The sequence below is a fragment of the Meleagris gallopavo genome, chromosome 24 (genome assembly GCF_000146605.3).
Source record: "Meleagris gallopavo isolate NT-WF06-2002-E0010 breed Aviagen turkey brand Nicholas breeding stock chromosome 24, Turkey_5.1, whole genome shotgun sequence".
NCBI classification, from domain to species: domain Eukaryota; kingdom Metazoa; phylum Chordata; class Aves; order Galliformes; family Phasianidae; genus Meleagris; species Meleagris gallopavo.
In genome coordinates this window covers 988,365-1,012,754 of record NC_015034.2, presented here as the reverse complement: position 1 = coordinate 1,012,754, position 24,390 = coordinate 988,365, and the positions used below count along the sequence as shown (strand labels likewise).

Sequence of the window (24,390 nt, the reverse complement as noted above, 5' to 3'; positions counted from 1 at the left end):
GCATAAGAAACATTCAAGGCCAAACAATTAGGGCAAGGTGTGGCTCCCTAGGTGATAAGTCACTGGGTAGTCACTGGCCATTTCATATCTCAAGCATGCGCCTGCTGCCTTCATATACTGACTGCATGCTGGTGCTTGCCAAGTGTGCCATAATGTTATGCTTTAGGGAATTGCCAGGAATAAGCTGCACCTTTTTGAATGAGATATTCATCAGAGATGAATTAATTTTTTAAATTTTTAACTGCCCACAAGTGGGACAACACAAATTGGAAAAAAAACAAACATAGAATAGTTATGTACAGGAAAAAGAATGAGACTGAAAGGCAGAGCAAAAATGTTGGGAACTAACATAGAAACAAACAGGAAAAAATAATCATGCAAGATGAAGACATGAAGACTGTTGTGAAGTATAACTGGGAAGGACCAAGAGAAAGCTGAGGAACTGCAAGGAAAAAGGGAAGAGCTGACAAGATGTGACCATTATAATATCAGCACGATCGAGATGGTAACACAAACGTGCATGAGACAAATTTCTGCATACAAAACACGTGTACGACACACCACACGATGCACGCTGCAGCATTCATACATTCTTCCAAAATGTAAGACCACAAGACTTGCATCATAATTACTTGCCCATGGTATGTTTTGAAGTGAATTCTGATGTCTGAGTTCGAAAACTAACTATACTATTTAAGATCATCCTTGTCCTAGAAGCAGCTATGGTTCAGATAAACAAATGTCAAGATGCACTTATAAGGACCCAAAGGAGTTTTTCCTCTCATTTCAATTTAGACATTTAAAAAAAAAGAAAATTGCCAAACTGAGGCTTCTCTGAAATAACCACAGAGCCAGTTAGATAATAAACACTTGAGAAAAAAGTGCTCTTCTTATTTCCTGTAATTTTCTTCCTCTAAACAAAAGTTCAGATGATTCATAGTGTTTCTGCTTGCAAGATTATTATTAAACAGGATTGAAAAGCAATAGAATGGAAGAAGAAAGTTGAAAAGTCACAACCAAACTCATCTCCAAAGAGGAAAGAGACAAACACAGCTGTACTAAGGTAAAAATCTTCAGGGGTCTTTATGAACGACCCGATCTTCACTCATAAAAGCTGTCATGAAATAATAAGAAGTTCCCAACTTATGAGAACAACTAGAAAATTAAGTCTATTAGGTTGGAGCTTGGAAGAAACTGGAAAAGATCCACTTTCAAAGGTGCTCAACACCAGTAGTTTGACTAAACACTGGAAAAATTAAGAACTGAAGAACAAAAGAAAAGAATCTTAGCAGGGAAATCACATAAAAAGGCCAATGGAAATGAAGAGATGCAAAAGCTGCCTATGATGAAATTAGGCAGCAGGTCATGGCAAATTAACTGCTCCTAACACATGCTGAGTCATTCTCCAACTTCTGCAACTGAAACATGTGACCAGAAGAATCATGAGGTCACAACTCTCCCAGACCCCATCTGGATCTGCAAATCAGCAAATTCTATTAGAGAAAGAAAATCTCACAGCCGAGGAAAATTACTGTGAGCAAATAACAGCACTAAACAAGCAAGAATGAGTTCTTGTATAAAAGGAAACAACCAAATACCTTTTCTGCTATGCCATTTTCTGTAGTATAGATGGCCATCAACTCTGTGTCTTCTGTATCCTGATCACCACTCGATGTTGCTCCACCATTAATCACAACCTTAAAAATAAAACAGAGCAAAACAAAGAAGTGCTAAAATAAACATTTTCTCTGCAACAACAGCTCACATCAGCCATCTCCCCCCGGTCTGCACTTAACAAGTGCCTTTGACGTTTTGTCAGAAAAGGTAACGCACATGAGAAGCAGTTATTTCTCTAACAGCATGTCTAGGAACACACAAATTTGAAAGGCATCACACAGAGCACTTTGAAGCCTAGACATGAAGGATGTAATGAAAATCTAATTAAGTAAAAGGTGATCAGCAGCTGTTTCTTTACTGCTGCCTGCTACTCTCAGGCAAGGAACATAGGGTATACTCCTCATGGGGGCTGGTGTGTTCTGCAGTATTACCATCAATTGTTCTAATCACAAACTGCCTGGGGAATTGCAGGTCTTGCTTTGGAGCACACACAGGAAATAACCACAGACAACATAATGGGCCATGTTTACATATACACAGAAACAAGTGGGAAAAGAGTTTTTACTAACTACTTACGGATGGTCAGGTTTCATGCGACACAATTAGAACAAAGCATGACTGACTGAGTCACACTGAGCTCGAGAATGGAGTGCTGAACGTGTTACTTACAGGCAGAGTGAAAAAGGTGGGATGTTTGGATTCATCCTCATATTTGCCTTCTGTTGAGCCTCCTGCCTCCACTGATTTCGAAGTGGTATTCTTACCAATCCCCATCGTTTCCAGTATGTCATGGACTTGCATACAGGACCCAAGAGAATGCTTCTGGGTTGAAGGCCAAGTACTACCAGGACAGGTTCTTATTTAGACAACAGCAGCTCCAAGAATCACAGATGTCTTCAGCAAACCAGCTGGGATACTCAGGTTGTTTACTTTAAGTACCGTTAGCACCTAGAATTAAAGACAGGATTTATTTTTTCCCCTCAATTATCTAAGTTAAATGCACAAACACAAGCCCTGCAGACATGTTCCTTTTCGTGCTCATGACTCACTAACATTCAGCATTCCTTCTCTTGATTTGATAATCAGTAGATACCACTTAAAAATAAGGCTGATGGTATTTTAAGTTCTTTCCAGGAAGAGACCACTGTGATTATTCTCTCATCCTTTACTTGTGGTCTTCAATTATTAGCAGCATATTTAAATTCCGGCTTTGTTTCTACTGCACAGTCATTTCTAAATGGGTTTTGGGGAACAAAGCAAGCCTGTAGCTGAGATGCCAAACAGCCTGCTGTTCTACACCCATTGCAAACAATACTTGTGCTCCTTCAAAGGATTTCAACTTGTAGACCTAATCATGACTTCACTTCTGAGTAACTAAATTCTTCTTTTTAGAATAACATCTTTAAACACAGAGCATCAGGAAGCTGAGATTAGAAGGACAGTGAAGCACTGAGCCTATTTCTGCCTGTTACCCCAAATTATCCCAGTTTCTCGAGGGACTTTCAAAGCGAACTGCCTGATGATGTCAAAGCAGCTGCTTCAGGGCAAAACTGAGCCTGCATTTTAATTGGCATCGCTGCTGTTCTGGCACAGAAGCAGGAAAGATCATACAGCTTACGAGTTCTTTTGTTTTACCAGATGGGTCACTACAGCTCGTTTTCCCACATTTGCTCCTTAAAAGGAACCTGCCAGTCCTCGGACATCCACATTTTTGCCTTTTCCAAGACTAAGGAGCACAAATCAACAGACGTGAACCTAAACTTTCTGTGGGAAAGCATCAAACGTTCCTAAAGCAAACCAAGTTCCGCAACCTGTGGTTACTGAGCTACAAACAAATTAAGCGTAGTTGCAGGCAGCTGTGGATGAAACAACCTAAGCTACAGACAAAAGTACATGACAGAACCTGAAAAATGCTCTTCAAAACCTTAACGAGTGAAATTTTCTGCAAAAACAGGAACACATTCAAGCAGCAAAACCCCACTGCACATTGGCATTACTATAAAGCAAGTTAATGACATTTCCAACCTAATTGCTGGAGGTGGAAATGCAGCTAATGGACATTCAAAAAGCTCAGTTATGTGTATGTAAGAAAGCCAAAAAGTAGAGTTTGGTGTTTTTACTTAAACCTCCCTTTCAAAATATCGCTCAGGAGAATGTCAGCAGCTCAGATATCTGCTGTAATTGCAAGAATTAAACTTGACAAAGACCCTTCTCCTAGAGGTACTTAACTGCTTTTAAAATCTCCTAACAGCTCTTAGTTGCCCATTTGCTAGAAAATTCTGGTTACTTGAAGCAAAATAGATATTCATCTTTCAAAGTGAGCAACTTCTGGAGACACAAAATATACACACAAAATAGACCCTACTTGGGTGCTGAAATACCCTTAAAGCATCCCTAATTAAATCAAAATGGAACTGAGAGAACAGTCTTCAAGTAAGGGCTTAATTAAGATCTGTTTCTCCAAGTAAATAGTAGGAGAGCATAACTAATTATTTCTCACTTGCAATTAAGACTAAAGGAGAGGACTAGTTCAAATATTCACCAGACTTGGCATTTACTAAAAAGCTTATTTAGGTGAAATTTGGGGGTAGGTGTGTGATTTTTAGAGGTTTTGTTTGTTTTAATGGTAGAAGCACAAGGGATTTTTTGTCAAGCACAAGAAGTGTTATAAGAAAAAAAGGACTTTGTCTTTTTCTTTCAACACAGACATATGTTATTCTCCAAGAAAACCAGTGATGGAGACAGGCTTAATTTGCTCTGGCAGCTTACATATCTCAGGTCTGGAAAGGAAAAGGGAAAGGATGGAGTTACACCTCCCTAACAAATACAGCCACGCCAAAAAAGCACCACTGCAAGGGCTGGACCAGCAGGACCGTGCAGTTCAGGAGATCTGGTTTAAGGCATTCCAGATATTAGCATTATATCTAATTAGCATTAACCAGTATATGCACTGATGCAAAGGAAAAGACCATATAATCTTACTGTTGTGCAATGCAAAATGAAATAAGTCTGCTATCTTCTCCAGGATGATGTGATCATTCCTTGGGAATTGTTCTTGAGAATTACATCAGGAGATCACACAAGCAAGCTATGCCTTGTACTAATTCTTTAGAGCTGAAACACAATAGTTAGCAAGGTACAGCATGGAGAGGGGTTCCCAGATTACAGCAAAGTAATGACTCCAAAACAGCAGACAAAAACAGTCTCATCTGCTATTTCCCCGGAGGAAGGTTGTGTTTGCATACACACCAGTTTCTGTACATGCACCCAGACGTGCCCACACAGACACCACACATTTGTATGTTGGTGCACAGTCCAAGGCAAACGAGAATAAATCTCCAAGCTATACTGGCTCCTGCCCAGCAATTAAACTGGCTCTTACTGGCACAGATAGCCACACAGCTTCAGAATGCTTTTATTCTGCAATGAGAAGCGTCAAACCAAAAGAGAAATCTCTAGGCAGCAGCAGCTGTCTGATTGATAGCAGTATTTCCTGCGCATCCTACAGCAGGGAACCTGCTCTGGCAGTGGGTGGGACTGGGCAATCTCCAGAGGTCCTTTACAGTCCCTACGATCCTGTGATTATCAGAGCTCTTATCCTCACCGACCACAGCTAAACCAGGTGACTCACACATTTTGTAGCTCTCCACAACAAACCCAGCTGATCAGAAGCTGAAAAGCTATGCAACTGGAGATAAAACTCCTGTGAAATCAGCTGCATGCAAACAAATTATCTGCTGCCTTGACTCAAACACAAAGGCTAGAAGTGAAATTTCCAGCAGGGCACTGAATAGCATCTATTTCTTTGAACACTGGGTTATCTTCAGCACATGACTAACTCAGCAAGGCCAGAAAGCTGGTGAAGGCCACACGCATCCTCTGACACACTTCCTGTTCTCTGAGACAATTCTTTTTAAGAGCTGGTGCCACCACGGGTAGGACACAAAGCTACAGCAGTGTCTGGACACTGAATGGCAGTCCTAAAGATCTGCATTTCCATGACTCCCAATGCTGTATTTTCAGTGTTACCAAGGCAGCTTCTCCTTTGTTTGAAACAAGTTCAGGGAAGGAAAAAGCGTTGAGAACCATCAGAGACCAGGATGTGCAATAGAAAACTAATCTAACTTAGTTACATGTTCATTCTTGAAGCTGATCTCTGCGTGTCATTATTCTGTGATCTCTGCCTTAAATAAAAACGTCCACTGAAGTATACAACAAAGGTTTTCCCACAGAGAAATCTGCCCCATCTATCAGGACAAGGTGAATCAGAAGTTACTATTTCACAAGCTACCAAACTGCATATGCATGTTTGTCTAAAAGCTTATTTGAAAATCCACCTCTTGCTCGTTTCAGCAGTTACCCTGGGTAGGACAGAAGATAGATATACATGAGAGCTCACATATACATAAATAGCACGTAAAGAGTAACAGAAAGGAAAAACTGACCATAAACCTCTTACAAGAAGCATGCAATTGTAACACATACATCATCTTCCTTATTTGCTTTACTTTCTTTAAGGTAGCATCATTTTTTATCCACTTTTGGGTTCAATGACATTAAAATTGTTCTCTGCTTTTTTTCCCCTCATTTGTCTAAGAGGACAAAAAGCAGAAAATTGGCTTTCGTGGCATTTCTCTCTACAGTGCTACTTTTGAGGGCCTTCAACATGACATACTGGCATCCTACAGTGCTCATCTCCTGACGTTTGCACTAAGTGCACACATAACTGAATCCTTCGGAAGAAGCTCAGCTCAGACCTGAAGTTCCCCTGTATCACAGTGACCTTCAACTCTGATAACTGCCAGTTTTCCACAATGTTAATATAATGTTGGTTTTCTCCCAGAAGCTTTAAGAAGGAAGCAGCTTCATGAATTTCCTTAATTGTTCAACTCAAAACAAAACCACGAAGGTCTTTCCAAATTTCATCTGAATCATGAATTTCTAGCAGCTGAGCAAGGCTCACCCTACAGAAACATTACTCAAAATACTTTAGACTTCTCAAATCGATTTGTACGACTGCTGACCCAGCATAAAGCACAGCAGATAAATGCCAGCAATGGGCATAAAGTTTGAACACAACTCAAGTGGCCTCGTGTTGTGCTTTGCAAGATGGTACAAACAGTGTTCACCTCAGGGAAGTCCAGAAGACAAGGAAGCCGAGGTAAAAGAGTTAGAGAATCCCAGTTAGCCTGAGAAGTGAGTGCATCCCTCCTACCCCTTAGCCTAACTGAAGTCACAAGTGAATTAGCAAGTTATGCAGCCGCTGTGGTTTCTTGATTTGTTCTATAGGAGCTGACCTACATTTGGTGGCCATCCACTGTCATGCAAGGGAAATATTTGGAAAATAAGCACAAAAGGCGTGGTTATAAAACAAGCTGGCATTGAAAGCACATTCTTTAGAGTATACTGATGGAAAAGCTCCCAGAAGCAGTAGGTGTAGGTATGCCACCTGGTATGCACATGTCATGCACTCCGAGGAAGGAGTGATGCCAGAGCCAACCCAGGATCTTTTTGGCTTTTACAGATGGCTGAAGAGCCAACAAGCTCAGCCTACTGCATGCCTTAAGGAGATTAGAAACAAATCAAGATGACAGCTTAATTACAAACTTCAGTTTATTAATTGTAATTCGTTGTCAGACTCATGCAAATATCAACAGCTTTCTTCTGCAAGCAGGGATGATGCTCAGCCAGAAGCTGTCTGATCTTACAACCAAGGTTAGCTTCACCTAAATTTTAAATAAAATCAGGGCACTTATTCATAGAACGGCTTGGGTTGGAAGGGACCTTAAAGATCATTTAGTTCCAATGCCCCGCTGTTATAAGGCAAGCAACATGAACTCTGGCAGAATTTCTGATGTTCCACCATGTCCACTTCCAGGTATTTAACACCTCTGAAAATCAAGGACACGTTGTGTCTAAATATAAATCAAGATATCCTTTCTGTCTGGGGCTGTATTTGGCAACAGACACAAAACAGATGTGGAAAGGAACCTGCACTCCCCATCCTTAAGTTCTTTACTATGAGAGTGGTAAGGTGCTGGAACAGGCTGCCCAGAGAGGTTGTCTCCCTGGAGGCATCCAAGGCTAGGTCAGATGGGCTGTGGGGAGCATGGCCTAGTATTAAATGGGGAGGTTGGTGGCCCTGCCTGTGGCAGGGGGGTTGGAGACTCACGATCCTTGAGGTCCCTTCCAACCCAGGCCATTCTGTGAAACTTTGTGATGTTTTATTGTTAGATTACACCAAGTCCGAGCAGAAGATAAAGCCAAACTTTAAATCCCCTCCACTACCCCAACAGCAGGCACTGCAGCTAAAGATGAACTCCCAGTTCCTGCAGCATCATACAGTCGTGCAAACGTGATTTACTTTGTTTAATTAACAAAAAAAAAAAAGAAAAAAAAAAATCAACCAAGAAGTGTATTTACATCAAGCAGCTACTAAGCTACTACTACTCTCCGGCACTGAGGATGCTGCAGGACAGGGTTGCTTACAGTTTGGCTGCCAGATGACGTGGACGGAGGGAGCCGGGAGGAGGAGACAGGCAGTCACAGCTGGGAGCAGCACCAGAGCTTTCTGCGGAAGGCAGAGGGGTGGATGCCAAGAGATCAGAGAAGTTTTCAAAGAAATCCTTCACTGAAGCGCTGTGTCGGAGCGATGAGGGAAACAGGAACGCTTCTGCGTCTTCAGGACTGAAAAGAAAACAATCAAGGAATTTTGTGGAGGCTCCAATCAGACAAGTTTACTTACGGGGTGCAGCTACCTTTGGCCAGACACACAACTCAATAGGAAAGCAAGGCAATTCCCAGTTAATTACAGAACAGCAGCTTTCTCCATTTTGCTCTTGGCTTTGGTTATACCAGCCGTACAAAACTTCTGTACTGATTTTTTTGTCGTTACAGTATTAAAAAAACAAAAACCACAAGGACTTCTCTTCCTGTGATCAGACACACCTGGTCTTCCATGCATTAGACAGGAGGCAGAGCAATAGGCAGGTTGCTTTATATGAGTGCTCGTCACCCAAGTCCCAAGCTGAGCTCTTTTTAACACCTGATGATTCTCAGAGTGAGATTTCCCCCTTTATTTTCCAGCCTGCTCACCACAGCCATTCCCACCTGCTATTCAGCAGCATGAAGCCTGAGATACCACCTCTGAGAAGCTGTTCAAATGGAGCAGCTCGTTATCAAAGGGGTTAAAATAATGACCAAATTATAAGTAATCAAAAGAGCAGCTACATTCCAACTCCAAACTGTCTGTGAAGTTGTTTGATGTTGGACTCTGTGATCCTTTATGGGTTCCTTCCAACTTGGGGTATTCCAAGATTCTATGTTTTCCTACACAGCAAGAAGATTCCTCCCCCATCCAAAGGACTCATCAACAATCTCTCATCAGCAAGCCTAATAAAGCCCAGCAATCTCTTTGCATTACACAACACAGTCCCATCTGCAGCCCCACAACCACAACTGCCTCAGCACTGACCACTGCTGTTACATCTCAAGATTGGTGCTGAGATACCGCACCTGTGAAGTCTCTACCTCAAAAACCAGTCCAGATACATAGGTGTGCCCAAAAGGCATTTTTTCAGCCTTCCAGGGGATTTTGACCATCTCACAGACAAGGAAAAGGTTGCATAACTCCCACACTTCATCTTCTGTTGTTACACGTAAAAACTATCTCCTTGGTTTAGTCTTCAGTAGAGATTTCCTCAGGCTCTTCTGAAACAGAGCTTCTTTGGTCTGGAAAATCTTTGAATTTGCCCCAACTGCACGCCCACTGCACCCTTCCCACTAAAGGAAACAGCACTAAACTGCAGATTTTCCGCCTTCCAACTAAGAGGAACTACATCCACATTCAACTAGATGTGCTTTAAGTTCCAAAGCACTTCCCCAAAAGACACCCCTTCCCAAAAGGTATGAAATATGCCCAAACTTCCTACCGTCTACCTTACAGAAAGCAAGACTGAAGGAGCACTTTAATAAGTCCTGATCTCGTTTCTCATCCACTTCAAAGCCCGCTGTCAAAGCACCAATGCATTCCCTCTTTGTAGGCACTAATGAATTTTTAAGTAGTTGGTATTTTGACTACGGTCCAGAACAGTATGGCTGAGCTGACCCACGTTATTAGCGCATGCCTACACAGCACTGAGCAGGAAAGTTATGCCCAGCTCAAACCTGCTGCTGATTTAAAGCATATTAAGTAAATCTCATTAACTTCCTATGCGAATGAGCTTGCTGAGAAGAGGACTTAAGTCCGAATGAATGAGATATTTAACAAAGGATCTTAAAGCTTTCAAAACCAATGCTTGGTTACTCTAATTATTGTAGAGTTAACATAGCTGTGATTCTAAATGAAAATATCTGAAATATTTACCTTTCTAAGATGTATATGTCAATGTGAAGGTGTGCTTTTGTCAGAAATCTGTCAAGCTTGCTTGCTTCTCACAACATTTCTCCCGTTTTCTTGTTCTAACAGGCAATGGCTTTGCCAAGTTTTGTGTTCTCCATAGGACACCAGTTTGATGCCCACAATGGTGTGCATTAAGGTCCTATGGAAAGGGCTCAAAAGGAGTGTCCAGAAGCCAAAACACGTTTCAAAGAAATGCAAGCAAGATTCAGGAAATACTTCCGCAGCTTGATCCTACATGACTGATAGCAAGTGACACTTGCAATGCTCTCCAGACAGAGACGGGATAAATAAAAATGAAATACTGTATCACTGTGCTTTATGAAACACATTTCTACTTCATAGCTTTATTTTTAGCCAAGCACACCTCCATCTCTGTTTATGGCACGCATTAACTTGATTTACAATAGCACGCAGCCCTGACAGTCTCCCTATGAAGCATTAATAATTGAAGAATTCAGATACCTCCACATTATTACGGATGTTAATACATAGTTCATTAAGCTCCTCTGCAGCACTCAGACAGCAACCTGAGCACACACTGGCTCTTTTCTCAGCTTCCTTTGTACTTTCACTTGGCACTTTGATGAAAGCTATTTTTCTCCAAGACCTTAATCACATTTACAAGAAAAAAAGGTGAAGTTAGAGACTCATCTATGAAAAATTCCATTTATTAAGCAAACTAGGGAAATGTGTCAGCTTTCCCATCTCTGTGAATGAAGCTCCTTTCCACAGCCTTCAAAATTCCCAAGTCTACCTTTGAAACCGATATCCCTCGCTGGAAGAAAACAACTTTAGTCCAGTAAACAATATAAAATCAATAACTGGTCACACACTACGTGTAATGTACAAATGCACAGAGGTAAATAAACAGTTGATCTGTTAGGCTTAACTTGAAATAATTGAGTATTTCCCTTCTATTTAAGAGAACTCAATAAAAGATCTGGAATTCAAGAAACTTTCAAAAACGAATCCAGATGATGCGCTTCTGGGGTCAAACATTAAAACCTTCTCTTTAGGACAGAAATCTCATTTATTTTCCACCCGTTTAAAAATAAAAGGAATCCAAAGTTTACAGGTAAACAGAAACAAGCAAACACTTTTGAATGTCTCTTGATGATGATAATTTTAAAATGAAAAAAAAACAAAAGTCTTGTGTATATTGAAACTTAAGCTATGAAAAACTTGAAGTGGTCAAGTTTAAATTATCTCAGTTATAATAACGCCCACACTACAGCACTGAGCTTTTGTAACCATCCCTATGAACATCTGGACTCAGAGAAGCCCTCTTACCACCAGGCTCACTCCTGAGATCGTCTCAGGCAGCTCCTCCACGGCGTCTCCTCCAGTTCGTGCTCAGAGCAACAGCCCAAGCTGCAAGCCACAGCCTGAAAGGATGCAGGCATCAGACTTTTATAATCTGGTTGGGCTCACGACACTGTATAACTGTACTTTGCCCAATCAACATCTCTGCACATTACACAATGCTGAAATGCGGGAAGACACCACATGGCCATGAATTGTTACTACATGCCTCCAGCACTGTTACAAAAGTGAGGGAAGGGACAGTATCCCTGAGTAACAGCAGAGAGCACATAAGAACTGTGCGTGGAGGTTTAAGAACTTTGCATAACCTGGCCAGGGCCCTCAAAATCAAACCGCATAAATATTTACAAGCCAGACTCCAGCAGCTGTAATCAGGATAGGGAATTTTCTCCTCCTGTCTCTGATGAACAAATTAGCATTTCCATAACCCTTAGTTGTGCAACTCGCAAGGAAATATTTTTATCAGCAATTAGCCAGCTTTCAACGGTTCCCAGATCCAAAAGCTCTGCTCCATAACACAAGGACTAGCAATCCAGTCTCAGCAAGAGCACAGAACGTACCCCACGCTGGGCTCCTTCACTTTACCGATGCAACAGCTGTATCACAGAGATGCTCAGAGCCTGAGACGGTAAGGGAGGCAGGAACAGGAGAGAGTTAAAACAACGAAACTCCATTAATTGATGATGTACAGTTTGTCCTCATCTCCCTGACTACCTCTATTTCTGGATGAGGACGGCACTCATCTTAAGGGTCCTTCACCTGCAATCCCCTTTGCTTGCTGTAAACACCATTCCCCACTCCCTGAAGTCTCCCACGTAGATGCACGACCTTACCAGCCCTCCAGGAGGCACTTCATATTTGTCATGTCCTGAGTCCAAACCCTGTCCCTGTATGAGGGAAAAGCAGCAACCTCGACATGAGTCTGCAGTGTTAACAAGCCGCCACCACTTCTTCAGCCAACGCCATAACCATTTAAACAGGCCTCCAGAAAGCAGCACTCAGCTGTGGGATGCTGCCCACCTTTTACCTGCAAGGCACCTTTTGAACCCAAAGCTGAGTAGGCAAAGGCCGAGGGCGCCATCTAGCTCCCTTCTCCCAAGGAGCAGAGCAAGCACTGCGCAATTAGCAAAGTTCGTCACACAGCTTGCTTCATTGGAACATCAGCACGTGCTTGTTCTTCCATCGCAGGATGAACCATGAATAGGGCACAATTAATTGTTATTACATGTGTTACTTTTTATTCATTGTTTATTAAGAATTCACGAAAGAAAGTCAATTACATCCAGTAATTTTGTGTAATGTGTGTATATAAAAATACATTATTTTTCATTTAGTTTCCACTAAATTCATCTTTCCACTGGAAAGAGATGTTGAAAGGTTCCCTCCTCCATTTGCTCACTTTCCAATTCTTAGCTTCTTTCCTTGGCTCTTGGCTTCCGATTCCCAACACTTGTGCCAAAGTTGACCACAAAACCCAAAACATTTGCTAAGTCCAGTGAAGAGAAAGCTTACAGCCTCCAATGCAAGCAGTCTCTAATGCAGGTATCCCCATCTCTGATGTTTTAAGACCAGAAAACAACAGCTGTACAATAGATCTACAGACAGCCTATGAGGTCGTTCATACTTTGGAGGAGTATGATGGAAGTTCTTCCAGCTTCAAGACATTTGATGTGCTTACAGGGAGCACGAGTTGGAGTCTGTGATCTTATGGGTCTCTTCCCATCATATTCTATGACTATCTAATGGCAAAAAAAAGAGGTAAGTTTTGGATAAACAAACAAGATACTTGCTTTTTGACTCTTCGTGCTTAATGACTCCTAATTTCTAGTGTCCACAATTATTTCTTTAAAATAGTTGCAAAAAAACAAAACAAAACAAACCAACAAAAAAAAACAATAACCAGGAACTCAAACACTGCTTGCCCTGGATGTCAAAGTTCAAAGTATAATTGAGTTCAATGCCAGTAACATTGGTTAAGTATTCAATTAACCAAGACTTGTATATTTACCTTACCATTAAGGCTAACCGGTTCAAAGTTCATCATCAGGTAGTGGACAATTTCATCATTACAAAGATTTGTTTCTGGTTAGTTAGTATTTATACTCCATAATTTAGTTCAAACAAACCACCTGCTAATCTGAGGCCTTCACTCCAAGTCCAGCTTCCCCCCTCCACCAGACAGATCTAATTGCCTGTTGTTTGCATGCAATTGCTTGCAGTGAGTAGGTACTTAATCACTGACAACTTGAAATGAATGCTAATTCAAGATTTAATCTTACAACTACGGTTTCAAGACAGCACAATATTATACAGTGCCTTTTCAAACACTGTAATAATGCAAAGGACAGGAGGGAATGAAAAGCTGAGAACAGAAATGGGGGATTTTATGCCACAGCACAGCAGCCTTCATCTTCTGGATGAGTCTGGAACAGGAGGACCCTCCAAGATCAGCTGGCTCTCTTTCCAGCTGCCCCACTAAGCCTGTTTTACGCAAGCGAGCAGCGTGTCAGAGCTGCCTTTTACTTACTGTAATTCAAACCCTCTGGGAAGCTTTATGTGTTGCTGCATTTTATTGATGGAAGTGAACTCACAGCCGACAATTTATCTTCCACTTCTCTATGCAGGAAGCAGACTGTCGTAACGATCCTGCATAACCAGTCATCATTTTTACGCCCTGCTTAATATCTGAAGCTTGAGCTGACAGAAGCACCTCTCTTGCTTGAGGATGTTACTCCTCGGAGGAGTTCACTTCTGATTACTGTGATGAAATCCAATTTTGTGCCTCTTTCCCAGTTACACAGCGCTCAGTTTAAGCACGAAACAAATACTTCAGAGAGACATAGCTGAATTACAAATGCTTGCTGGTAGACACACATTGGTGAGCTGACAATTTGCAGGCAACATTCTGAGTCTGAAGTATTTATTCAGAGGACGATTTTGCAGCACTCAAATTTAGGACAAAATTCTTTTTTGAAAGCATCTGTTTCTTCTGTACTGAAAAGTGTCTCTTGTGTGCGAGGATGGAGCACAGCGGTGGACTCACACAACTGAACTCAGCAATAACATAACCCAGTGACCACAAGCACCTGGTAACCAAATCACTCCTTTGAACCTTCAGATATTGCCAGGTAATAACAAGAAAAACAAACAACACAGAAGGCAAATCTGATGCAATCACTGCAAAACTGTTAAGAAGAGGTTCTCTGCTCCACAACTTATTAAAACAAGGAAGAAATAAAAATACCCATTCCAGCAGAGCAGGTGCTGCACAATACTCAGCTGCTGGATTGCACCCTTTGCAGAGCAACAGAACTGAGACATCGCCTTTGCAAGAAAATCCATTTGAAAAAGGAGAGGGTGAGGTGAAGGATGTCACAGTAATGATGGCCAAACGATGGCTCAGTGAGCGTTCTTCCTACCGAAGTCCAAACAAATCCGCAGCCTTTAGCACCAGTGAACTCATAGAAGATGTAATTACATCATACAAACCAACATATTAGTAAACACATACACTGTGTATGGTTTTTTTTCTTTTTAAACCTGCCTTATAGGCTGTGTTATTGTGTTTCCTACAACTTTTCTTGCAATCACAATATTTTTTAAATTCTAGGGTCTGAGAAGTCATTCAGAACTACGGTTCATTCACACAAAAAGTACTTATCAGATGGAAGTGCCTTTAAAAATGCCCAGGCTTGATTTTTGTTCAAGAAACAAGAAATCACTGTCAAGAACAGATGAGGAGTGAAGCCAAAGCCATTTACTGCAAATGTGCTCCAAAAATTAATGACTAAGGAACATGCTTTCTGTGACCTGTCATTGTATTCACGGGTCCATAAACCAAACCAGCTACCTACATCTCTCCTGAACCCCCAGGCATGTTTGCAATTAGCAGCCCAAACTCAAATCACTTTTCTTTGAGGACTGACAAGGGTAAAACCAGTTCAGTGGCCAATACAGCACCAAGGGAAGCCACTGGATGCCACCCTCACAGCATCATTACAACGTTCCCAGATGCCCAGGGAAGCACCATCAACATCACCACGTGCTTAGAAGACAGCATCCAGCCCAACTCGACGTGCAGTAACTCAGCCAGAGGAACAACACACAACTAACCCAACCAACCCATCCAATAGGCCAAAACTTAATCCGCCAATTGCAAGTGAAGACCCGAGATCAGCCCAGCAGCTCCAACCTGCCCAGTGCTGCAGGCCAGAAAATGGATATGCAAATCCATACACTAAGTCTGGACCTGCAACATCTGTTGGCTCTTCCCACCTGTGGCATTATTTTGCTGTTACATTTAGGCAGCACACACACATTTTAGTTTATCTACCTTATTTTTTGACTGCAAGTAGTTTCAAAAGTGCACTCTACATCAGTTCAGAGAAAAAAATAGCAGGCTGATGTGGTAACAGGCTATGCAAAGAAACAGAAAGTTCCATCCTTCAGCTGAAGTTGCTGTTATTTTCATTTTCTTAAGGCAAAACATGTTTATACAAAAAACATCCTTACAGCTTTGAATTCAATACGCTGTTTGCTCAGAGATCCATCTGCATAAAGAGTGACCAGACGAGTTGAAATCTCCAGCTGCAAAATTAAATGTTGTAAAAGAGGGAGGGAAGCAGATAGCCACACTTTGTTCAGCAATCCTGGTTTCCCACTCACAGTTCAGTAAGTAAAACGCAAATGCAGCTTCACAGCACTGCCCAACTGCTCAGGCAGCCACAAGTCCCCCTCCCACCGATCCCAGCCTCCTCCATCTGAAATGAAAAAGCCCTTTTAATCTTCAAAGCATGGCCACAAGTCAATCTCAAACTTAGCACGCTTTTTAATTTTCTTTTTAATTATCCAGCTGGGAGAGTTATGCCCTCTTTGCTCAGTGACCTTTCATTCCTTCAGGATTATTTCAAGAAATCGTTCCTGGGAATGATCAGTAAATTTATACCACTTGCAGAGGAAATGTTTCCAAGCATACAAGCACTGAGAGGAGAGACAAGAAGATTCTTTGTGTGCTTTTGTGCAGGCTGCTTTTACTGGGGTAACCCAGCACAGCACACTCTGCTCTGCAGGGCAACTACATTCTGGCTTCAAAGCAGCGACTGCAGCAGGCACAATTCTGACATTTACCCCAACACCTTTCCAGCAGGCCGTTGTTGCTGCACTGATATTCAGAGTTCTTGATCCCAGAAGAGAATTTCTTTCTGCTAGAACAGAAGGCAAGGGTGAAGCTGATAGCTATTGGTATGGAGATTTTTGTATCAGCAACAGTGACCAAACGTCGGTCCTGTGAGTGCTGGTGTTGAAGCACAGCTCGGTTTGCCACAGCGGAGCCATAGGGACAAATCAAGTCGTTACAGCCATTAACGATTTTTAAGTTAACACCAGCACTTACACCCTGCCCACACACTAAACAACTGCATGCAACCCTGCACTTGATTCCCACACCAATTACTAATTTATTAATTTTACAACAAGCCCGGAAGTGTTTATAAGACAGGCTCGTGTTTAACCAGACCTGCTGGTTAACTTCCCCTACTCGTCTTTCAGGCAAATGGGGTGAAAGTGCCCTCATGGCCAGCAGCCACGACCTGCTTCCTTCTCAGTGTGCACACGGCAGCTGCACCTGCTGCCCTGATGCTGTGCATCACCACCACAGCCCTCCAACAGACAGCAGAACCTGTTGGAACATCCAACCTGCACGTTACCACAGAGAGACGCAGTGCTGAACTCAGCCCAAGAGATGTGACTCTTCTCCATACGTAAGCAGGTAATCAGTGATACATTAACATATGGAGCGTATTAAATATCCGCACAAATTCCGCTCCGGAGGATGGGATATGAGGTGGACAGCCCATGTAATACCGTACTGATCAGATAGATGAAGAGCAAAAAGATGCAAGATTTTGACAGGGCTCACATATCTTACAACAGTATTCATGCCAATTACAGCTTATTGAAAGAGCTTCTTTTCCCAGCAAGACATGCTTGTTCTGAAAAGTATTTTCACAGGACCATAGAATGGCCTGGGTTAAAAGGCCCACAGTGCTCATCCAATCCCAACCCCCTGCTGTGTGCAGGTCCCCAACCAGCAGCCCAGGCTGCCCTGAGTCACATCCAGCCTGGCCTTGGATGCCTGCAGGGATGGGGCATCCACAGCCTCCTTGGGCGACCTGTTCCAGTGCCTCACCACCCTCTGCATGAAAAACTTCCTCCTTATATCCAACCTAAACCTCTCCTGTCTCAGTTTAAAACCATTCCCCTTGTCCTATCACCATCCACCCTCATAAACAGAGGTAGATGTTGGCAGTGTTTAATGGAATATTTCTTCAGCATTGTTTTGCTGTCAAAGATCACTTTTTTAGCAAGTATACTATGATGTCAATATTTCACATTCCTGCTTTCTGCGTTTTCAGGGCTTTTTTGCAGATGTCTATATAGCACTACTTGAGAAAAAAAATCACAATAATTCTTGCTTAATTGGCATTACTTAGAGAACTACTATTTGGAGTAATATCATTTAGTCATACATTCTACCCTCAAACAACATTTTCCATTTGAATAATTAAGAGGAGAAAAGACCAGTACAGATAGAGTCTCCTTTGAAGATACCCACATGCTGTGCTCTCTCCATAATAAACCTATTACCTGCCATTCAACAACACATTATCTGTCACAACAGCCTCCAGAACAATAACACCAATTAGATGCGGATCCTTTACATGCTGCGCTGTTCTGCAGTCGGTGATTCTGCAGGTTTAGGAAACAAGCAGGGCTACACCTGGGCAAGATTCAAACCTGGGCTAACGCTGACCACGACACCCTCAGCAAAGCGGAACAGCCAAGGGGCAAGGCCTGATAATCCGTGGGCTTTAAGCTCATTTATACTAAGAAACTCAATAGGAAGCTTAACTGACAGCTTTGCTCAATTCGATTGTGCCTTATTAGACATCTTCATGAAAAGCACTGAACGTTTTCATCCCTTCCAAAGAGGAAGGCTCATTAGCAATGGATATTTACAAGAGCTCAAAATTACAGGAACTCCTTCCGTCCTGGAGAAGGAGCTGCTCAGATCCGTGTCTTTATGAGAAGGGCTCACGCAGCATGTCAGCAAGAACTCAGGTTCCATCCTCTTCTCCTGATATCTGCAAACAAGACAGCCAATGGAAACATCAGCTCACTGGAAAGCCTGACTCAGAGCTCACACCTCAGTGCGTGGCTAGAGGTCCAGGGGAGTGCAACAGCACTGTTACACAGCACCAGAGATTATATCTCACGTCAAGACAGATTTTCTGTGCTCTTAAGTCAATATGCTGCAAACTGAGCAGCTCTCATTCATATTGCTCCTTCCAGATAGAATCATTCATTCTTCACTGTCCAGCTAGAAAAATAAATAGAGCAAGTAAACTATTACACTACCTTTACACTGATAGTAACTATTACACTGATAATAACTATTATGCTCAGCAGCAACTCATGGCATTTCACTCATAAAATCGAATGTTACCAATGCAAATACACACTTCTAGGACCAAACAACAGACACCTGTTGCCGTCCCTCTACATGAAGGACACAGAACAGCATGAGAACAACACAGCTATGCCTTATGGTTCTATAAAGCAAGGATCAGGAGCTCCAGTTTTATTATATTATCATCTTTTTGTCAAGCTGGATCCCAACTGCTTCTTGGGTTTGGCGCACACACAATAAAGCACACAAGAGAAATCAGTGCTCTTTAAGCCTTCAAAAACTCTGGTCTGCTGAAGTACACTCAAGCAAACGCTTCTGGAGTCAGGAACATCCATGTCAACCTCCAGACATTCATTTTGCATTAAAAAATATTAATAAAAAAATGCTCCAGCTGATGCTTCAACATACCCTAATTTTCCTGAACATACGCAAAAGCATGGATGTGTTTTCTTTGCTCAGGTATGGCAAGGCTCTGAATACAGCAATCTACAGTAATACATGGAGTAAATTGCAGAACTCGGGATTTTTCCTGCCACATATTCAGACACAGTCATACTTTATCACAAGGCAGGCAAATAAACACATTTTATTTTCTTTAAATAACCTATACGACCTGAATACTGATGAGAATATATACATACACATATAATATACACACAAACACACACACAGGCACTTTCTTCCCACAAGCACAAAAGGCCAGAACACAGAAGCCCTTAAAATCATTACTTTTTGTACAGAAAACCACAAATACCCAGCACAGACACACTTCAGAGCAAAAGCAAGAAATCAGAGATTTGCATTAGGGAGCATCTTCCTCTCTAGGAATTCCAGAGCACTGAAGGTTGGGAGCAAACTCCCAGCACATCAACCCCCTCATCACATAAACACAGCTAAGACTGACTGCTTTGGGTACCTTCTTAAATCTCCGAAACTGCCCTTTATTCTCTTAACTTTTATAACCTTACAAGCACACTAACAGCCAGCATGCCACTAAAATGTTGCCCCAGGCTGTGATTTCATGGCCACGTAACAATTAAGGGTAAACCCAATTAAAATGTGTTACTACTTTTAGAGTCCTAACTTACTCAAAGCATCCACACACAAGGCTAATGCCTAGGAATCCAAGTGCACAGAAATCCCTTCAAGTTGCTTTTTTTACTTCCTTGCTATGACAGCATTCCTGTCTACAGCTCGTTCTCAAAATGCTTCAGCCAACTGTTCATGTGACACAAGCTCTGCAATAATTTGATGTGAAAAGAAACGCAGACAAGAACTTTGGGGGACATTCAGCCATTTGATATCTGTCCTATGAGTCATTCCATTTCAAAACCATCACCATGGTGAGTCAATCACTCCTTCACCATTTATACTCATTCAAGGCCATGTTTCAAGCAACTTCAACCTAAAGGAAATGGTACAAAGTTAGCATTGTCTCTTTAGTCACAAGGGGCACAGCAAGCAAGCATTGGTTAAACCCACATGTTGTTATTGTACTGACTGCATATAAATGAACTCTGGTATTGCTGTCACAGCCCCTAAAAGTTCAACATGCCTAAAGGTACCACATTGCTCCTTCAACACAATGACAAGTGGATAAATCTGCTCCTAAAATTACAACCCTCAGACAGAGCTCATCTCCTCTGACATTTTGCTGGTGCAAGTACAAGATCAAAGCATCGCTCAAAGGAGAAAGATAGGCTGGTCTCTACAGCGCACAAGAGAAAGTTGCACCATGCCATCACACCGAGGTGCACGTGACAGTGATTTGGTACTTACTGGCCTGATGGCAACATCCAGCACCGAAGAATTGTTGGTCAGTATCTAACCTCCCAAAGCGTGTTGGGTTAGAAGAACACAGGATCTGCACAACATATTATTATGCATAGGGCATTTCTGATGCTGTATACATTCTTACTGCTGTGTTTGGAAAGGGAGGCTACAAATTCTCATGTCAAGTGCAAGGCATAAAGCTAGAGCAGGAGACTTCATATGGACTCCTCTTCCTTCCTTTCCCCACCAGTGATGTACCAGCAGCCCAACCCTTTCCCAAGGAGGCACCACTTCTCCTTTCACAGCCGAATTACCAACACAAGAAATTCCCAATTAAGATCCTTCCCTAACTGAAGAGCACACAGATAGCAGACATTTCCTTCCCATAACCTATCATCAGACTTTTCTTTAACTCAGTTGTTGTAAGACCACCCCTAACAACTAGAAACATTTAGTCATAACACTTTCTTAGAAGCATAAGAAACACATTCCCAGCAGCAACACAAAGTTAGCACAATGTCTTAATGCAACCCACCCCTGGGAACAGCTCAGGAACATGGCAAATAGCTTTCATTTTCAATGATTTATTTTAATGCTGCCTTAGGCTCCATCATGCTGCACATCTCTTTACTTATCCCGACCGTCAATATTTTCTTCCTGCAGCTTTCAAGTCAAATAAACCACGCTGTAACTGCAGTCAGGCCGCTTCACGACCACTAAGGCTCCATAAATAAGAGCACTTGATACAAATAAATTTTTCGGCAATATGTGAACCATCATCATCAATGGCAGAAAAAGCACTTTGTGCAGCCATCTGCATTTTCCCTTCCTACATAAACGTCCAAAGGAGTGTTCGAAAGCAAGATAAATCTATGGAGAAAATGGCTCCAGAGAATCTTTTCGGTCTTGGGTTTTTTCTTACTGATTTTTATACGTGGTTTACACAAAGATATCGAAAGGAACAGCTGCAGTAGAATAAAACCTTCCAGAAGCACCCTGCATAAGACATAGCACTTAATAGAACGGCTCACAAGGGCGTGCTGCCTTCCTTCCCCTTGTACACACAGGGATCAGAAGAGTTCAACTGCAGCAGTTCAGACCGGGCCATTAGGGTAGTTTAGCAGCCACTTCCCCAGGAATCCTTACTAAAGATGGGTAAAGCTGCCCTCGGGTAGCTCTGAACAGCCTAGAGAGCGCTCCACTAAGCCCCACTCCACAGCACAGTAAGAAAGCCCATGCTACTGAGGAAGCTAATTAATACTTTGGGACATAACAGGGGGAAAAAAACAAAACCAAAATACAGACAGACTCAAAGAATGAAAACCCAACCTGTCTTTTTTTCAAACTGGGAAGTAGTTCTGCACACAAACGCAGCATCATCTACTAAGATCTGAAACAAACATGGGGAAAACCTACAGTCATATCACTTTCTGGTTTCCCCACCTCCTCAAATACTGCCAGTATCTTGAACTCCTCCCGAAGAAAACAGTCTACAGCCCAGCAAAACCAACAGACACACGACTCTTATTTCTCTCCTGGATTTCTACTCCCTGTTAGCTTCAAGTACAAAGAGAGAAAATCTCATATCAGCAGTTGAATAGGGGTTGCTTAAAAAAAATAAAAATAAAAATAATAATAATCATCACGGAGGCATTCACCAAATTGCACCCCAAATTATCCTGCACTGTGTAAAGCTGCTTCTCCTTCTGGTTTGTTTCTGTATTGATGACGCAGAAAAGGCACAGAGAGAACATTTCTACCCAGCTCTCCATATCTACTTAATGTGAGGGCCAATGCCTTTGAGAAAACACACACCAGACCTCAGCCTAGCTGAATGCAGGGTTTAAAGGCAAGTCACAGATTGGCATGGATTTTAAACCTGAAGAACTTGGCTTGTTAAGGAACAGGTGGAACCCAACCCACCCCAGCTCTTTCCCTTATCCCCAGGGCTCTGACAAGCCATTTTCAACTCCAATTTGCATCTTTCCTACAGCCAAAGGCTTGTTTAAATCCACGATAAAAATCTTAGGGGTTGTTTAACCTCACAGCTAATCCAAGGTTGAATTTGTTCCATTGCAGCTCCCAGTTAACACTGCTATAATTTCAAGCTATCTGGATCACAACTTGAAACTGGGAATAGAGTTGCAAAAGCTCATCAACTACAAATCCCATTGTTCTACATGTGTCCAGGATTGTTTCACACTGTACTAATCTGAGCTACTTGCTGCAATAACCCCTTACTTCTAATGAAATCACCCAGCAGATTATGGTGTGCAGTTCTAGTGCCTTGCTCTGGCAGGGTGCAGCACTCCAACAGACTGCTCCAGCACTTGTTCTGCTGCTCCACTTCGTTCTCCAGCCTGCATCAAACTCCAGGTGCCAGCAAAACCACTATCCAAAACAGCTCCTATTTTAAGCTTAAAATGGGTAATTTAAAGCTCACTCAACTAAGGCAACACCATGATGCAGGGGGGATATACAGATGTGTTAAGCTCCAAATGAGAACAGAGCATTATTTCTAATTCAGGTGGTCAAGTTCAACAGCAAGTCATGCATTTATTTGGCACTGAACTCATACCGAGAGGTATGAGCAGGCAATAAGACGTCCAAAATGATCACAGAAGATCTTCACTTTGTCTTAAATACGTTTGGGAATTTTTCCCCTTTCCTGCCAAAATTTTCTATGGGCTCTGGCGGCAGCTGACTTCCTTCTGGGTTCAGCCCCACTCACTCATCTACAGAGGAGATGAGCTGACCCCCAAAGTCTGGGCAAGGAAAAGAGCAGACCCCCAAAGCTGAGCCATCCTCTGAGCCTACAAAATGACAACGATGCTTCAAAATGAAGGGACAGGAATCTCTCTGCCTACACGCTCATCCTTTATGACAAACCCACTAACGACAGAAAGGCACAATGCAGGTATTGAGGCATTACCCCTTAGGTAATGAAACCCAATCAGAGGTTCATCGGCAAGGTTTTTTGTCAGGGCATTCTGTATTGCCTGCATCGCTGGGCTCCACCAAAACACACCTTAAAACAAAAGGGAACTGTGCACGATGGGGCTCACAGACTGAAACAGGAATAGATAATAGAAATACGAAATGCCTCGAGCTGCAAAGGAAGCAACACACAGCCCACAAGCCCCAACCATTTAAAATAATAATAACGATAAAATAAAACCCTCAAATCACGTCGTAAGAATGGGATCGGACAGATGAGGGTGGGGGGGAGTCGAGGGGTGGGAATAACATGAATTGCTTCACCCCATCTTCGAGCTGACGGCTCTGCCACCCATTTTGATTCCAGTAATGAAATAATAATAATAAAAAAAAAGACGCGTGACACGACGATCTCCGTAAAATAACATCCACACCTACGGCCGTCCCCACGCCCGGCAGGTGGCTGCGGCCACAGGCGCCACCTCACGCAGCCCCTCCGCAAGGCAGCCCCGGCTCGGAGAGGGGAGAACGTGGAGAGGCTTAAAAAAGAAAGAGAAAAAGGGGACTCGGATGGCACAGCAGCCGCCAGGCCAAGGTGAGGCGCAGCCCCGCAACATGGTGGAGGCTCCCCGATAGGCGGCAGGAGGAGAGGATGAGGGGGAGAGGAGACAGAGGGCAGCGCACAGAGGTGACAGTGGGCGGCTGTCGGATGGCGCCATGGGGGAGGCGCCCGCCGGGCTGCGGCCTCAGCGCGGCAGGAGGAGGAGGACGGGCTCACCTGCCATAGCGGACGGCAAGGGCGATGGAAGCTGCGGTAGCGACGGAGAACGCGCCAGACTCCGCACCCCTCGGTCGGCAGCGGGGAGTAGAG

General features: G+C 42.7%; 1 protein-coding gene across 3 annotated transcripts in view; it reads right to left on the bottom strand.

Moving 5' to 3' along the window:
* SLC23A2 (solute carrier family 23 member 2) overlaps positions 1-24,384 on the bottom strand; it is a 52,761-nt gene extending 28,377 nt beyond the window's left edge. Inside the window, exons 1-4 of one of the 3 annotated variants that reach the window (XM_010723071.2) lie at positions 24,298-24,384; positions 8,107-8,304; positions 2,287-2,565; positions 1,599-1,697 (exon numbers count right to left, since the gene is read on the bottom strand). In XM_010723071.2, coding sequence (XP_010721373.1) covers positions 1,599-1,697; positions 2,287-2,418 — 231 coding nt within the window. In that variant the 5' untranslated portion in view covers positions 2,419-2,565; positions 8,107-8,304; positions 24,298-24,384. Of the gene's footprint in view, positions 1-1,598; positions 1,698-2,286; positions 2,566-8,106; positions 8,305-11,308; positions 11,421-24,297 lie in introns of those variants that run through there. The other 2 variants (XM_010723072.3, XM_019622616.1) reach the window with 2 other exon arrangements.
* Positions 24,385-24,390: the final 6 nt, after the last annotated feature.